We start from the raw sequence: 18,693 nt of genomic DNA, 5'->3' as shown, positions 1-18,693 counted from the left end.
ACGTGGCCACATTTTAGATTGGATTGTGTATAGTTCTGAAGAGGATATTTTGAGATCCACTATAGTCCCCATGAACTTGCATCAGACCACCTATGCATCATATGCCTCTTTGGTCTGTCTCTCCTTGAACCACCATATGTTTACTCTTGGAAACGTAACATTAGGTCCATTAACAGAACTCAACTAATCAACGAGATTAGTTCATACCTGGCAAATGTATAAAATCCTGCTGCTAAAGAACTCCACATTTGATTGCGTTCAAGACTCGATAAGTATACCTGTACATCCTCGAATCGAGTCTCGGTGGAGAAAGTTGCAACAGTAGAGGCGACAAGTTGCGTGCCGCCAAGAGGGAACGCCGTAAGACCGAGAGAAAGTAGATGTCATCTGGTCTAACAGTACATAAACAGATTTATGAAGCTGCCAAAAGGAATGTTACTAATATAGTTCATGCAGCAAAATCCACCAAAATCAATACAAAAGCACGCAGGGTACCGGTTGCAAAAAGCTTTTCTGCATCACGGACAAATTATTGGCGAGGAACAAATCTACTCCACTTCCAACCGCAGTCCGGGATATATTCTCTTTTGATAAGTAAATTGACGGTTCTTTTCTGTCAACCAGACGTCATTGTCATCCGATAAAACATATCATCCCAAAACATGGAAATAAAGAAGCAGAGGAAGAGAAAAACATTTGCTAAATTATTCTAGGTCAAATACAATATCTACATCTGAAACACATCTTGCAGGTGTGTAAAGTTCTCAGTATGGATGTAAACACTATTGACGCTGTGTTTAATATAATCTTCCATCCAGTCTTTTGGATAGGCTCAGTAGGACAAGACATTTACAGTGAGTCATGTTTTTTTTTTAAGATGTACTGGTTGGCAATGACATCATGTCTTGGTGGGTACCCAGTGTCAACACAAAGAGTCCCATCATGAGCCCATAGATGGATGCATTGTGCACCGTTTAAACTTCACTTAAGCAATCAATTTATCAGTTTAATTAGAGCCTACTTTAGTGGTACAATGCTTTCTTCCAGCTCCGAAAAAGAAAACGATTCACAATATATTTTTATTTCACCAGTACACATTTTTATCATTCTTTTTATTTAGTTTTCAATATTTTCACATCCTTAAATAACGGCATCTTGTTTGCCGCATAGAGATAACTCATGCTCGTAAAATATTCCTCCTCATTTAGGTCAGTTATTTATATATTGCAGTAGGTTCTAAAATTAGTTGTCTAATTGTAAACATAATCTGCAATGAAATTAGGAAGATTGGACGAAATATATTTATATTTTGGGATCCTAATAATACTAGCTCTGTGCCATTTGATAGATAACTAGTAAGATGATCTATACCATAAACCTATCTTTAGGGTCAGTGACCTCAATTGGTGACATATATATCGATCTCTGATATGAATTATTATACCAGTCAATAAAATCAGGTAATATATTATACAATTGTCTGATTTAAATTTTAGTTAAATATTTCCATATTCTTCTTTTAATAGTTCGATTAAACCTTTATATTACACTTTTGTGTCAGACTAGGCATAAATGTATTCTATATTTTCTTTAATTAATTTAATTATTTAATCCTTATGTGATAAAACGCATTACCTTCATAACTATAAATACAAATTGAAAACCGTGGAGGGTCATTTGGTGAAGTAGTGTTATTTTGAATAATAGACAATACCGGTTAGCGATAGAAAATGACCCAGTACAAACGTTTTCTATACTACTAACGTTCACTTTTTCTGTTTGGTGTGAGAACAGTATAGGCGTATTTCGCCCAACCGCTACCACCCTCATTATTAACTATTAATACTACAATTACTACTACTACTACTACCAAAAAACTACTACTATTACTACTGCTACTACTAGTACTACTACTACTACTTTGATGCTTCGTTCGACTCAAAACAGCCTTGACGTTTGAAACCGAAAGTAGAGATTCCGGGATTCCCGTACTTCTGATTTAGTTCACTTCATAAGGGAGCAGATGGCAAAGGTAACAACATCATGAGACTAGCTATTAACCATCAATATAGAAAGTAAAGTGCTACAGATTCATGTAAGTAAATATTCACATTGATTTCTTATCCATTGATTGATTTGATGCGTGTAGATAGTACTAAATTTAGCCACACGTGTACCAAAATGAATGGGTACGCGTGTGGGGTCTAGAGAAATTAGGACTTCAAATCAGGACAAACCATCTCTCTCTGTGCTTCTATGTCTGTCTTTCCGTCTCTGTCTCTGTCTGTTTTTGTCTCTGTATCTCTCTCTCTGATGCTTTGTGCTTTTGCTTTTCGATCAGGTGCAAGTATCACAAGAGAAAGGGCTAAACAAGCCAAGAAAGGGTCGTCTCTCAGAGGAAAGGTTGAAGAAATCCAATCGTTTTTTGTCCCTTAAACCTCCATTTACCATTTCATATTTTCACGGTTGAGCCCCGATTTTGTTCTAATGAATGCATATAATTTCCCAGGCATAAGAGATACATCATGTAGTAAGAAATGTTGCGTTTAGTCATTTTTGTCTCTAGTGGAGTAATTCCACCCACTCCCTTGACATACTTAGCCCCTAAGTGACCATTGCATGTAAATTTTGTCCGCGGGGGTGCAAGCACTCCATGCACACTCTTGTGACTTGAGTCATGCAGTCATGGGCACAGGGGCTCGTATTGTTGCTTAAATTGACCTGTCATATATGTACTATATAATAACTACAAAGGAGGACACTTGTCTCCTTGCTCGCGCGACATATCTAAGAATAAACACCGATGTTTCCTCCCTTGTAGTTATTATATAGTACATGTATGACAGATTAATTGTAAACAACGATACGAGCCCCTGTGGTTATGGGCGGGTAGTCTCTGCAGTGATTGTAGAAATAGAAAAGCCTATGGTAGTGATCAATATACAAACTGCGAGTTAATGTGTTTTTGATCGATAAGTAGTTGTATGCATGAAAAATATTTCCTGATGATTGTAATGAAACTCCAATGAATGAATGTACTGTTTTTTATCAATAGTTTCTAAAGAGAGGGTTGCATTACTATAAATAAAAGCTCTGTATTGATTTGTCTTCATCGCAATACTACTACACAGTTTAGTATAGTTTCTATAACATCAGTAGTGTATGGGGCAACTTTAGCGTCATTGATATTAACGTCAAAATTGGCTCTAATGGGAATTTAACATGGGAATGTCTCTTGGAGTCAGTGGGAATTGAACATTGTTTGGCGTCATGGGGTTTATAGGGTCAAAACATTTTATTGGGTGAAATTTATTTCTAGGGACAAAGGGTTAATAGGGACAAACATAGACATACAGAAAGAAACAACTACTCATCTAAACACACAGTAAAGAAGACAGAGATGTTCCAAAGAAAGTCTCACAGATAGAATACAGAGTCCAATAAGAAAAGTCAATTGTATGGGTAAATTGTTTTTATTCAATTATATGCATCGGCTTTGTGGCCTGTGCTAGGGTCTAAGCACTATTCATTTAATATAATAAACATTTGGACATGAAACAAACCTATTTACAAGTTATTTAGTTCTTGGTTATAGTAAACTTCTTTTTAAAACTAAAGTTCACCCACTTCATATACAACATATTTACATTCCATAAAATAATGCCATTTTCTTTCACGCTACATTAAATGTTCATTTTTTAAGAAAAGCCAAAGCAAGTAACAAACAATAAAATATGACAAAGTTCATGTTTCTCTCTATATCAGTCACACACGTTGTTTAAAATATGGTTATCTACCACTTGTGTCCCAGCGTAGATGTTTCCCATCCCGTACTCCCTTTCAGTCGTAAATCTGCTGTTATGTTCATCGTGCTAGGTACATCTATCGGTAAGCTGATCAAGTGCAGTCACTGTCGTCTTCCATTGGAGGTACAAAGTATGCCATATGAATGGTCACTTTTTCATCGATGATGTCACATTTTTCTCTCATCGTCTGCATGTCTTCAATAGCCCTTAAAAGTTTGGAAGAAGTTTATTCTGCAGGTGTACTAAACATAAAACATACAGGAGAGTTCAGTCTGTCGTGATATAAAGATAGGCTCAAACGACGTCGATCTTTGACGTGGCACTGATGTTTGAGTTCCTCTAACAGGGAGTCAAATAAGTCCATATTGAAACCTGCTGCTTCCTCGGCTGGAATGTCAGACGTGAAGTCTTTAAATTTCACCGTGTAGGTGTATTTTGTCGTCCTAAATGTTCTCGAAATCGTTGTCTGAGTCATTTGGATGCTAAAATACTCTTTTAGGTCTACTCAATCCCTTTCCTTCTTAGACGCACTTTGATGTGACGGTTTGGTGGTGGTGATAGAGGCCAATGATGCTTGTTTCTTCTCTTTTTTCATGTGTAGAGTGATTTATATTTCGCGGCGCTTACCCTCGCAATGAAGTGTCGTTCTTGGAAGCCGTTCCCTTTTATTCTGGGTGATATCAGCGTGTCCATAAGATAAAGTCTTGTAGTCTGGAAGTTGTACTAGTTGCACATAGTTTTCCATGGCGTTAGTAAATAAACAACTAAGATGTGGTACGACATTGGTGATGTCATCGTGAGGCACAGCATCGCACTCGAGTTTCTTATTGGAATTGTGTCTCTCACTCGATTCTTGCTGTGTCGAAGTCATCCTTCTCGTTAGTGGCTATAGTCTTGGAACCAATTTTTTATTACAGTGTGTCCGTACGGTAAAGTGAAGTGGTTGGGAAGTCGCATTCGCTTCTGGCACAATACACTTTTTCCAAAAGGTCGATTGATGATTTGGTGTGTGACTAAACGTACAATCTTGTTCTATTCTCGGTGGTCACTTTAAAGCCTGTCCAGACAACAAGGCTTCTTTCAATACGCCAAAGGCACCAGTCGACTGTTCTGATAATTGAGAGTCGATCCTTTCACTTTACGCTCCGTCGCACTATTCCTTGTGGGTCCCGGTATAGGTAGCCGTAATATTTAGGACGTGATCTCGTAACAGTTCTAAAGCTTAGTAAAATTTTAAGCGAGCATGGGCTGTCACATAAGCCGCATTGATGACATTTTCAAATTCGTCGGCTTCTACAAAGACCAGTTCTTCCTTGTAATTGACTAAGATCAAGTTCTCACGAAGATTTTTTATTGTTGTAACGGTATTTATGTTGTTTAGTCTGTTGCTGCGAAAGATAAAAGCGTCAGATATTAATCCAACAGTGCACATTCCTGAACAAATTCCATGCAGGTTTTGTTTTGTTGTAGTTCCATGCGATGGAAAAACAGAGATGCCAGTCTCTCATCGTTCCCACAGTGCAAGCTTGTTAAACGCAGTTAAGGTATTTATCAGACAGATGAAAGTCACAGCCAAATGGATTCGACGGAAGCTAGATTCACTAGGAAAAGCAATTAAGACGGATGTAAACGTCCATGAAATCTATTCAGCCACTCATTGCTGGATTTTTGAAAAGCTTTTTACTTTCAGCGATGACACAATTAAAGATCACTGTCATATTTCTGTTGCGTTCAGAGCTGCGTCACGCTATGCGTGTAATTCGCAACTACAAATTTACCCCAATAAAACAAAAATCCCTGTAATGTTTTATAACCTGCGTGGGTACCATGGCTACTTAATAATGCAAGCAGTAACCACAGTATCAGACCTACCGACAAGCGTGATCCCCAACAACATGGATAAATATACGACTTCTTAGATGGAACAATTGCAGTTCATCGATACATTACGGTTTATTAATTCGTCATTGGACATGTTAGTAAACAATCAGACGAGAGAAAACATCAAAATCACTCGTCAATATAGTCCACGGGGTACAAGCACCCCTAATACAAACCTACTGATGAAAAAGGCATGTTCCCTTACGAGTACATGAACGACTGAAACAAATTTGATCAAACTTATTTGTCACCGATCGAAGCATTTTATTCATCGTTGTCACGTGAAGGTATTTCAGAAAATGATTACAAACACACAAAGAAAGTGTGGACAGCATTCGAGAGGAAAAACCTGAGCGACTGTCATGATTTGCATCTACCCACTCACGCATTGATGCTCGCTTGTTTGAGAAATGTCTTGATACTGCATTTCATCACTGGGTATGGGTTGGGATGCATTGTTGTCCAAAACAGAAATTCTGAGCTGGAATTGCTCGCTGAAATTGGTCAGCATGTATTTCTCGAGTAACCACTTCGTGGCGCAATATCCATGTCAAGTCAAAGATACACTCATGCCCACGACCCCAACACGGATGGGTATGACCCCACTGGCCCCATCAGTTACAACAGGTGTCTAGAATCTAGATCCCAATAATCGTTATACATGGTGGATTTCGATGGATCAATACTGCACATATTAATCTGTGAAATCATGTGAGCAATCACAACATCCACGGTGTTTACAGATTGCATTGAAGTTAATCTGGGATATCCTGAACACTTACGTGACGAACACAACAATTATCAGTTGGCCTCAGAAGAGGTTTCTGTGCTCGGTAAGTGATTGTCCACGCATCAGTGCGCGATCGTTAATGAGTCCGGCTGCAAATACTGAATGCTCTAAACTGGTACCAAGACTTATAACGAAGCACAATTATGGACTACAAGTACAAAATCTGTAGTTGTATCTGCGATTGGGTATGCGTGTAACCAAAATCCATCAAATTTTATCAACAAGCTTGGAAGGCCCCGTCCATTCAGATGAATACGGACCTTGCACAAAGGCCACCAGTGACTTTGAAAAGGACTTTTTACAAAGCCTTGAACAATGCGGTGTTTGAGAAAACCACGGAGAAACTGCGAAAACGAACCCGAGTCGATCTTATTCGTGATAGTGACCAAGACAAACTTCAAAGTCTCATTGAGGACCCATATTTTGAAACCTGAAAAGTCTTTGATGGTGGACCTTTTGCCCCTCGCAGTAAAATAATCAAACCTCAAACTGACAAAACCAATCCTTATTGGTTCTCTCGTGCTGGACTTGTCAAGGCTGCTCATGTACGAAGTTACTATGACAAGATTAAACCGTTTCATCAGGATCGGGTCAAGATGCTATACACCGACACGAATTCGTTGTTGATGCATATCACCAACGATGATGTGTACGCGGACATGGCACAATCAAGTTTGGTCAAAGAATTTTAAAGGAGCGAGTATCCGAAAGAAAATCGCCTGTTTAGTAGCACCAATATAAAGGTGGTTGGCATGTTTAAAGATGAATGCCCCGGTAAGCTAAGTGATGAGTGTGTGGAACCGCTACCCAAAATATATTCGATTATGGCTTGACCCCAGAGCTCTGGCAATAGCATAAAAAGCTAAAGGTGTTCCTCAGGTGATTATAAAGAATGATTACAAACACGAACTGTACCTGGAATGTCTCCGAGACCGTCGTGAGTTTTCACACACGGCTAATGTCATCCATTCCAAGAAACATTGTATGGGATTATAACAATGCACCAAAGTGAGTTTGTTCTCACTCGATACCAAGAGATGGAGACTCTTTGATGGAATCACCACTTACGCGTTTCGTCATCGTACTATTGTGAACCAACTTACGATTGATACTGGTTAACGTGTCAAAACAAATCCTGGTGGTAGTTCCGTATTTGCTGCAGATACTTGCAATACCTCTCATACAAGTGCATGGCTAGGAGGTTTTGTAGCGCCAGGTGATGATATTGGAGTATGAATCCGTTCCGAAATTGTACATACGTATATGAACCATACTGGGTCGGTGGCACGACGTTGTTGTCAGCCTTCCAGCTCTCTAGGTGCGTACGAGTACCCGAACAGACTTGTCTTCGAGTGGTTGTAACGATGAAATTATGATGTGATTGGAGGTGGGGTCTCTCGTGACAGTCTTTTGTCGAATCGCATTGGCTGGTTTTAATCCAGTCATGCGTACGATTTTAATATATGAGTGATGCTATGACTAGTGGTAGTCGTGTTACCCATTCCTGAGACCGCTCTGGCCTCATCAACAATTCCTGTGCGTGCTGATGATCGAATAACCATTCTGCAAGAGTACGATTAAATCATTTCACAATAACATGGTCACGATGTATACTGACGTGTCCGACAAGTACTCGCAAATGGCATTTGAGCAGCATCACATCCACCGATCCGAGAGATTATTTGCCATGATCCACTCATAACAACCTTGGGCGTCCGCCGCTTCGTATCTGTTGGTTACTTCGACAATAATGAGCACGTATTTGTAGGTGCGTATTTTACCTTTGTCGATCATGGACACGATCGTGTGGAGGAAATGACAAATATTCCTGATAGACCTCATTAGGTGTTTGAACATCACCTACCTATTTACTCCATGGTGTCTATGATAACGTTGTTGATGCGGAAGCAATATTATCTCCTCCGGTGACCTTTTGAATCGTTTGCCGCTTTCCTGAAAATCGTGAACTACTTTGCTCCATGTTGAACACAAGTTCCAGTAATCGCTGATCGTCCATTATGTGTTTGAACTTGAGTTGGATTGGCAGTACGTGTTTTGGCGCGACATCGCTTGCGCTAAGAAGACATGATCGTATTATACGATAGATAATTATTCCATGGCATCATGGCAAAAAAAAAATCAAAGATTTTTTGGTCTCAGATTAATCTGCACAAGCAACATCAAAATCGTCTATGCATGGTGATGGAACGGTGTTTCCAAACTCCGTTCGTGCAGTAATCATTGGCGAAAATCAACTGGTGCTGAATATGGATTTACGATGTTTACGTTATGATCGGTTGTACGTGATTGCGCCATCGGCTGATGATCATTCGTGTTATGATGTTTTCAAAGATGTTCAAAAAACATTGAGAAGTGGAAACAACACTAAGAAAACTTTGTCGTCCACCGGCGATATCTTTTGCACCTGTTATGTATATTTGATTGAATTATATCTGATTTAATATATATGTATTTCGTTTGAATTGTTTGTCAGTTTATTTTAATTTTATTTTTCATTACATAATATTGTAATGTAAATTTATTCACTACAGATAATATTTTGTTTAGAAAATAGTTTGACCTTGACTGTTAGTTTATAAACACCAGGTGTTGATCCTAATCCTGACCTTGTTTCAGAATTTGTAGCAACCTTCGTAAACAAGTTCAGTTTTATTTTAAAATGACTGATTGTTTCCAAGGTCCTGATGGGACCTTGTCTTTAAGATATAAACACTTTATTTTCTTTTTTATTTCTTAGAGTAAAAATAATTGGTTTTCGTCTGTGCCACACTGAGTAAACGTGAGCTGTAACAAGTACTTCCTTCTATAAACCTCTAGATGATCACGTGACCTTTGTTTGCGTTTTAGAAAGTTCATCTAACCCATGTTTTGGAGATTTAATCAGTAGAAGTTAGGCCGTTAAAGTGTTCGTTTTATTTTGTGCTGTTTGTAGTTACTTCAAATTACTTGGTTTGGAGTTATTTCAGATTACTTGGATTCAAAAGGATTCATTCTGTTTTATTTCTGGAAAATACGTGTGCTCATGTAATATTGTGGAATAAAGACAGTTTAAAAAAATAAAAATGTATTCAGCTATCAGAAACCGGAGTGTTACTTCTTATTTCTACAAGGAACTGTAGACTTCAACACTGCATATTGTAGCATACGAGATCGTCTTCCATCTTGGATTCTTCGTCGGGATTTGAACGTGAAATCAATAGAACATTTTGTTATTAGGGCTACAAAAATTGTATTCTCGGATTATTTTTGGATCATTTTTGTATTTGATTCTATAAATCCGTAAGTTCTTATTTATTTTAATTTTTAATTTTTTTCCCAGGGAAATAAGTTATTGTATTTTTTAAAGCTTGTTGTTTTCACTCTTTCTTGTGTTACTGTTTATTCGAGCCTAAACAAGTGACATAATACACCATTAACGAAGCCCCTACCATTGACGATTTGGATGCAAAGGAAACAATCTAGCGGTATACGACAATGTGTTGTTTGAAAATCACGTCAATCCCGCACAAATATTTCCACTGTTTTGTCACAAGAACTTCATCTATTTGACTCAGTGATACACCCGTGTTCCTAAAGTGATTCTTGACAGCTGTAATATGCTGATGACATTGGTGGCATTGACTATCATGGTCTTGAAAATATTAATTGGAATTAGTGTGCCGCCATCCACAAGTGTGATTCATTTCTTGATTTGTTTGCACGGATTACATGTACTTCGGACCCGTAGAGTTTTCAAACCAGTGATTTCACTGTATCGTCGAATCGCGTGAGAAAATGGTATACGGGTTTGGATACGAATGTGTCTCATGCACCAATTCATCAATCACAAATACACAGTTTTATATTAAAAAATCCGGCCGTGATACCAGAGAAAAGCATGAAAGTAATTCCGTAAATCGCTCTTGAACAGGAAGAATTGATGCGGAATATGAAAGAAGGCCGCAAAAGTCAAATATATGAGTTGGGAGGCCTAACAGGAACAGAAGAAGAATCTGGTCGAGGTCGTATGATAGCAAAACGTATCAAAGATATCAAGAAAGCAACAAGAGGAACCACAGAAACTATCGTGCGTTTGCTAGAGGCAGATGAGGATGTTAACGAAGACGTTGAAGAAGCTGCTAATGAACTTTATAAAGACCTTAAAGAGGCACTTGCCAGAAGTCCAGACGTGCCTCCGGAACAGAAGTTAGAATTAAAACCACCGCCCCAATTTCTTAACAAAGAAGCTCGCAAGGCAAGCTTTACAAGTCCAGTACGTTTTGCTCTTAACAGACCTCTCAAATGGAGAAACTACATGATATAACTACCATCTAAGAGAAATCCTAAACACATGGATATATAATAGTCTAAAATGGTATTAAGGGAGTTGTCTTGAAACAAACAAGCAACCGGTATGTGGGCTCATTTGGATCAAATACTGAATGCATATAGGGGTGAATAATTTGAATAAGGCGAAGCGTCATGGAGAGACTTGTTTTCAACGTTCACTACCCCAGCAGAAATTGCTAAGTCAACACGCAGAAACCCAAAGTCATAGGTCACATAAACATTGGCCATTCATCGTAGCACACGAAGAAGAACAACGTAAATTTCAAGAATTTACAAACTGCTACTACAACATGCTAACCCGAATTTAGCACAAAGGAAGAAGACTTAGTGCCGCATAGACAACAGGTAAGAAGATTTTATATGCAGAAACAACAACGTGCTGTACCTGTGCCTCCTCCATTAGCAGAACCCCAAAAAATGAAACGGTGGAACCAAATCTGTATGGAACCAAATTTTCTCAAACGCTGACGCATAGCCACTACTTCTCGAAGAATTTCTAAATCAACCTGTAGATTCTGAGAGATTAAAATCCATCCGATGGAAGAAAGAATAAAAAGTACGATGAATTTATAGTCGAACAACTGAAAACTATAGAAATCTGAAGAATATCAGGCAAACAAGGAAAGAGCCGTGGTAGTGGATTGTGCGACCCTAACGACCCTGTGGATCGATTGGAAATACTTGCAGGATCAGACTGTGCAGGTAACAATGTATCTGAAGTCATCAATTAAGCCACATCAATTTGTTAGCGATTGCTGACAAAATATCTTATGGACAGAGACATATATCGGGCTCTGACACACGAACTTGTAAATATGTAAATATTCGTTCACTGATTATGAGTACTGACAAGATTGAGACGAAGCGTGTGGCACGTGAATTATATGCATGGAGAAATGCAACAGGTGGTGGTTATAAATACAGCCCAGAGCGTAACCTCGATGATAACCATCTGAGCATTTAGTGTAATGTTTGTCTGAACCTGTGACCGCTGATGACTCACGCACACTTGAAATCGCACTTGCATCGCTGCGAGCGTCTTATTGTTGACCTAATATTCGATAACAATCCTTTGCTGGTCTGCCCGTAAATAACTCATTTGTGTTTTCAGCAGACACTAGTGCGAACTAGCATACTATTGAAATTTCCTCTGGCGCGTACGACATAGAATCGATCAATGAAGAAATTCGACGAAGAATTTCGACTTTGACTGGTAAAGACATTACAATTTCTGTACGTGTCCATGAATCCACTCAGTTCTGTCATTGCCATAAAATCTGGTATGCATATTTAATTTGCCTTGTTTGCTTGTTAGTGTTTTAAAGTGTTTTTAAAATTTCACTATAAGTTATTGTAATGTAACATTGTATGTTGGATTTAATCTTGTTCAAAATCTATTTCATTTTCAACTTGACCTGAATTTTATATATATATATATTTTGTAAGCAACTAATACATAGCTAAAATATTCCATATATGTATGGGTTTAATATTGGGCTGATTATTAATAGAGGTAAACATATGCATTTGGGTCTGGATTAAGTAGGTTTATTGGAATTCCCCTATAAATATACCTAGCTTACCGTACATAATCAGCATTTTGTATTATAAATTTAGTAACAGTCCTTCTAATTATAACTAAGATTTTATTTTGTAAACATCTGGAAAGTTCCATATTGAAATATTCCATTAGAAAACAAAGATTTTATTAGAAAATGCTATTTGCGACTTGAGGTCAGGTAGAGTACTATATAATCTTGTCAACGGAAATAATATTTTTTTTCGGCTGTAAGCTCTTAGCAGAATCAATTGTAATATTGTTGTTTCCAGAAATTTATTTGCTCCGGAATTTATTCAAATTATTTATTTACTGGAAATATAGAAAGCTCATCAAAAATAGCATTCTTGGAAAAAGAGACTTGAATTTTTAGTGAAATTTCAAAAATCGATTTAATTCCTAGATTTAATTATTGTAATCCGACGAAAGACTCTTGGTACATCACCACGATACGGGCCACGACAGGCACATCACCACTTTCAGCGTTGGATTTAATTCGGATTTCCACTAACCTTTATGAAGAAGTTTAATTATTCGATTGTATTCAAAAGATTATTTTGGGAGTTAAATCGCAATTGCGTAAGTTCTTTTTTTAAGATAACAGAGCCGTCTTAAATCTCAACATATGGGTTGATGTTGCACGGTCATCAATACGATCGGTTTTACGTTGGTCTAGCAACATTCCAGATGACAAACGACTTTTACGTGTGGGATATCATATCGCGCATGACATTGTGAGAGTTACTTTAACAACCCAGGTTAACCTAACATGTAACGTCATCAGTGGTAGGTATGAAATCAGGTCTGAAACGACAGACGTATTTGTTTAGGGCTTTATTCTCTCTGGATTTGCAACAGCCGTGAAACCAGGTATTTTATATTGATCACGCACGCAGCACCTGTGTATGTTCCATGCCATAATAATCGGCTGACCCATATTCGTTTTTCCTTTGTAGATCAAGGTGGACACTTGATAGATCTGAGGCTTGAAACATTAATGATACAACTGTACAATAGCAATCGTCCTGAATTTAATGTTAATGATAATGGTAACAATAGCAATTGCAGTGATGCCTGTACATGTGAAATCTGTTCGTGTTATTAATGCGAGAAAACCTGTGTTCGTCATATATTATGGAACTGTCCATGGTGATTTTTCTCGTGAATTATTTACAGGCACGACAAAAGACATCACCAATAGCTAAACAAGTTTCATTGTGAGTCGTAGATAGTATTAAAATGTCGCTGTGGATCGAATAAAACAACTGGGCATTTCAGTCAATTCGAGACAGATTACGGCGATTCGTAACACGATCACCATTGGAGGCAGTTCTAATTACACTACCGTCGACTGAATTAATGTCACCTTCAGTTAGTAAAATTATTAACGGGACCGCTCAGCAGCCAATGTCGTAATTGCAAAGAAAATCAATAATGTTCAGTATCTGTATCAGAGTTCCTTGATCCAGCATTTGATATGGGTGCGTCTGCGTTAGTGAATCGAAGCAAGAGCGATTTCCTGTATTATTCTGATACAGCTAGAGACCCCAGTCAATTAAAAATAGAATTGCCAATATAAGACACGTCTATGCTTTATCTTCCAGGCGAGGCATTAAAAATTGATGGAAAACTGGTACAGAATGATAGTACCGATTATCCCGCTAATACCACAATGAGATTTGTTAAAAATGGCATCTTGATGTTGTTTAACAATGCACGTCATTCCACCGACGGAAAGGAAATCGAATCCATTTCGGACAACGTTGATGTGACCACAACAGTTATTGAACTTGCCAGATATAGCGATGATTACACGAGAACAACTGGTCCAACAATGGTGCTAATCTTGGATACTTCTGATAATCTGAAATCCTCAACAATACTAAATTAGATGACCTAAAACATACACCAACCCCGCCAAAGATGCATATGTGCAAGCTATAGTTGTGGGCCCTAACGGTATATCTAATAGTGGATTTGCCAAGTATCAATGACAACTTCGGGGGACCTCGTTAAGAATTCGTGTACAATTCCTCTTAGTCACATATCTGGATTTTGCAGAGATGTTCGTGAGGTTATTTTTGGAGCTAAACACAGTTACATAAACCCGCAAAAATAACTCCAACGGCGAAATTTGGAGTGGTGCCTGTGCCGCTGATGGTAGAGTTGTATTAAAAACAATAACATTGTGGCTGTTGTGTTATCCCATTCACTTTCTACAAAATCACGTTGGCTGTCATTTATGCAGTCGGGAACCAGGTCAACGCTGCCGTTTATCGCTTCTACCACAGACACCCACACACCAACTGCTCTTGCGGAATAATTTACATGGTAAATAAATACCCAGCATGATCTTAAACGTGTTTGCGGCGTTTCAAGTTACAAATCGAGACAATGTCAGAATCAAGAAAAATTATATTTGACGATTTATAAGTGACCGAGGTTTCCTTGCCATTAAACGGTTGTGAAAAACCTTCTAAAGAATTCCGGTCTAACTTTACAATCAATCATAGGGCAACTGAATATCACAATCTGTGATCGTATATGGACCGGCATCAAAACATTGACACTGGTTTGCAGATTTCCTAACATGACACTATGACACTGTACCCAGTTTATTACTTATCACTGAACACTTGGAGTTGTTTAAGAATAGATTTTCTCACTGTATATAAATAATGGGATCTTATCGCGGTGTTGTGAAAGCAGAATTTACTGACGAGGTTTTGGATCAGCTGGCAGCCTCTGTTAACATTGATGATAATTTTGTTCCACTTGCTGACAAATATCTGCTCTGGAATTTTATTACGACACCCTTGTACACAAAAAATATAATGATGTGATGAGCATCAAACAGAAATTGATAATTGGGACCATCCTGATGTACTAACAGAACTCGAGGCAAGCATGGAATCATCGCAAATGAACGTGAAAATTCTGAATCGTTGACTGTAGCACCAGGTGTAAGAATACTCCGGGATTGTTTCTATAATGGCGAAGTAGCAAAATAATTTGTTTTGGTGTAATATTGTATTAGCAAGTCGTGCCAAATGGTGTTTTGTTGTGATATTGTATTAGAGATTCGTGCATGTGTTTGTTCGTGTGTGTTTTAGGATTTTTATCGTAGCTTTCACAATTTTAGTCATATCGGTACGGTGTCTAAAATGTAGCAGTTTAAAAGTTTATAGTGATGTCTAGCGCTGGGGCATCATGCAGCATTCATGTATCATCTTGTCCCACCCGGTCACATTATCCTGACGCCAGGCCGTCTAGTCCTAACACTAATCTATTAACGCTGAGCGCCAAGCGAGACAGCTGCTAGTACCATTTTATAAGTATTTAATAGGACTTGGCCTGGGTTCAAACATGCGATCTCCCGCATCCGAGGAGGACACTTCAACCACTTAGGCAACGGTCAGATTTGTGCCAAAAGATGTGTTGGTGTGATTTGTATTTGAGAATCGTGCTAAATGATTTTCACATTTAGCTTGAATGGAATTGTGAAGTGAAAGAAAATGAAGAAAAAAAAAGACGTTGTTAACCTTCTTATTAATTCTACATTAACAATTTTAACAGTTTTTCATGCTAGTCGTTTTCTCATTGCATTGTACATGACATGTATTTGTCCGTTTGTTCTGTCGGCTAGTCCCTCTATTACGAGTTGTCGTTATGAACAAAATCTCACGAAGTTAGTATTGATATTGATTTTGGAGTAGCCATCTGAAAAAAGGGAATCATCCTTGACTTTCCGACCTGTGGTCCTTGTTAGAAAGTCATGGATCAGATTAATAAAAACTGTAATTAAGGTGGTAAAAAAGGAAGATGGATCATACTAGTGACGAACTTTGTATTATAACCCTGGGTCACTGTGGTGCGGGTAGGAATGAGTAAGTCAGGTGGGGGTGATGAGAGGGATATCCATCTATAATAATAATAATAATAATAATAGTAATAATAATAATAATAATAATAATAGCAGTTGTATATTCATAGGATATGCAGCTCGTTTAGAATCAATCAATCTTACCTGTTGTCCTCACACAAATAGAACTCTTGCCTAATACAGTGTCTGATATGCATGTATGTAATCCTGTGATGGTTTTGTTTTAGTAACTAGAATGTTAAATGTGTATTAATATTTGCATATGTACACACGCACGCTTACCAGAAACGTTGCATAGTTATTATTATCCATTTTCACCAGAACAAATTTACTTATTGCAGTGAACGATTTAACTATCTTTTATAATTATATACACGGTTTCTACATACGAGCTGGCTAAAATTGTGAGGCAAGAAGATATAACAAAGTAAGTTAGATATCTTATGTTCCCAACCATTTTACTCGGTTGAGATGTTAATCCTGAAGTATCGTTTACTAAATTCGAAATAGCAGACTACTGTAAATTAGGTTATTGTGACCGGGACCCTTTCTTTTTGAATACGATAATTATTACATGACTTGATAGCTAATTCGTAAGATATGGCTATAGGATCCGTAAGACATGGCTAAGGGATTCGTAAGACATGGCTAAGGGATCAATCACATTTATAAGTGTCATTTTCATTAAAATATATAACTGACTTTAGCCAGCTGTGGACTTAGTCGTATTTGTTAAACACTATGTTTCTATGTTTTGGGAACTCTTTATAAGCATGCATTTCAATTTAAAGCTTATATAAAAATACAGTAAGAATAAGTTATGTTTTATGTTTAGTTAACTTTTGTAAATGTGTGGATTGATATTAATTCCTTAGTCGCTATTCATTTTAGTGTTTAAATCTTAACGAAGTGCTCCATCTCTAAATGAAATACGTATTTTTATTAGTAACATAGCTTGTGATCTCAGTTTCACGCAACACTGTAAGTTTGTTTAACTAGCACTATTGAAATTATAACAGTTGAAACATTAAGGGATGCTTCAGTAAGTAAAATATACCATAGAACCAATCGGTTATGGATTTCATAATTAATTTAGTTTGGCTGGTTTGTGAATGTAAGTTTAGTTCTCAGACCTAATAGTTTGAATGTATATATATATTTATTTATAATCTTTGCAGATGCAAAGTAGAAAGGACAACAATGGGTTGTCGTTGCTGCTGTGTTTCGAAAGAAGGAAGAAACAGTGGAAATGTATGTACATTATTACATCAAGATCCCTACATTAAAATGTGACCAGAAAAGTAAAAAACATATTTTGATAAATACTTAAGATTTGAATGAACTTTTACGTGATTAAGATATTCCTGAGTGCATTTAAGTGTAAGTATTTACTGCTTGTTTATGAATAGAAGGAAGATCGGACATTTGCAAGTTTTATTTTAGAGACACGAATGAAACTAAGCGAAAGATATAATAGATGTATCTAGGAATCGTTTATGTGTTCAGTATGAACCTAAAGGAAATGTGTCGATTGATAAGACCAGTCTGATAATTAAGACAATCTTGTCTAACAATCTGATGACATTGTATTCCAGTTCATTTGAAGATATTGATATCCTGCATACAGTGTAAGGTCTAGCAAGAGTTTCTATTTATCACTGAATTCAACGTAATATGACTGTATTTACAATGGCCAGTTGGTAATAATTTATTTTATATATGAATTCAAAGTTTCTTTTTGCAACATCATTTACATTTTTGAACATCGACAATGAAGATTTTAAACGGATATATCATCTATCTGAGACCGTATCTTGCGAAAACGCCTATTTACTTTCACAAGAGAGAAACTGTACCACGTAACAAATATGAACCTACAATCCATGCAATTCTAGCATTTATGAACGAGTAATCCCAAGAGTAGAGTATAAAGCTTTATAAATAAATTGATGTTCCTTTGAAACTAAGACGCTATTAACTTGAAGATCAGTTTTTGTACTCTTGAGTGGCTAAAACTACATTGTGAGATTTAAACTTTAAATGATAAATATATACAGCATTTAGATGCCATATTCCGCCTTACTTTGTACGATGAGGATGGCCATCATTATTTGATTTCTACTCTCAAGTGTTCGCAGAGTTACATGTTTAAGCATACCTCGTAATAAACAAACTGGTTAAACAAGTATTTAGTGATAATATTTCCATATTTCTGTCTAAATTTTAACGCAAAAAAAAGCATTTTTCAAACGTTGAAAGGGAAGACTTTCTTATTCTGTTCAGTGTTTGCATGCAATTTAATCTGGTAGGGTTCTGATGGAAGAAATGAGAACGGAGTTGCTGAAAGTTCTAGTCAGGGAATGAATGGTCTTGGTGACACTGGGCCTCTGTTACAGAACGCAGATTTAACAACAGAGGTAGGTGA

General features: G+C 37.3%; 1 protein-coding gene across 4 annotated transcripts in view; it reads left to right on the top strand.

The window, feature by feature from the left end:
• Positions 1-1,985: 1,985 nt before the first annotated feature.
• The window catches only part of LOC149788624 (uncharacterized), a 59,514-nt gene continuing 42,806 nt past the window's right edge, over positions 1,986-18,693 (top strand). For 2 of the 4 annotated variants that reach the window (XM_089974707.1, XM_089974705.1), the window contains exons 1-3: positions 1,986-2,095; positions 17,447-17,519; positions 18,578-18,685. In XM_089974707.1, the coding sequence (XP_089830833.1) occupies positions 17,469-17,519; positions 18,578-18,685 (159 nt within the window). In that variant the 5' untranslated portion in view covers positions 1,986-2,095; positions 17,447-17,468. The remainder of the gene's footprint in view (positions 2,096-17,446; positions 17,520-18,577; positions 18,686-18,693) is intronic. The other 2 variants (XM_089974709.1, XM_089974708.1) reach the window with 1 other exon arrangement.

Source organism: Sinohyriopsis cumingii, chromosome 11 (assembly GCF_028554795.1).
Source record: "Sinohyriopsis cumingii isolate HCF-2022 chromosome 11, ASM2855479v2, whole genome shotgun sequence".
Taxonomy (NCBI): Eukaryota; Metazoa; Mollusca; class Bivalvia; order Unionida; family Unionidae; genus Sinohyriopsis; species Sinohyriopsis cumingii.
This window is presented reverse-complemented; position numbering and strand designations above follow the sequence as displayed.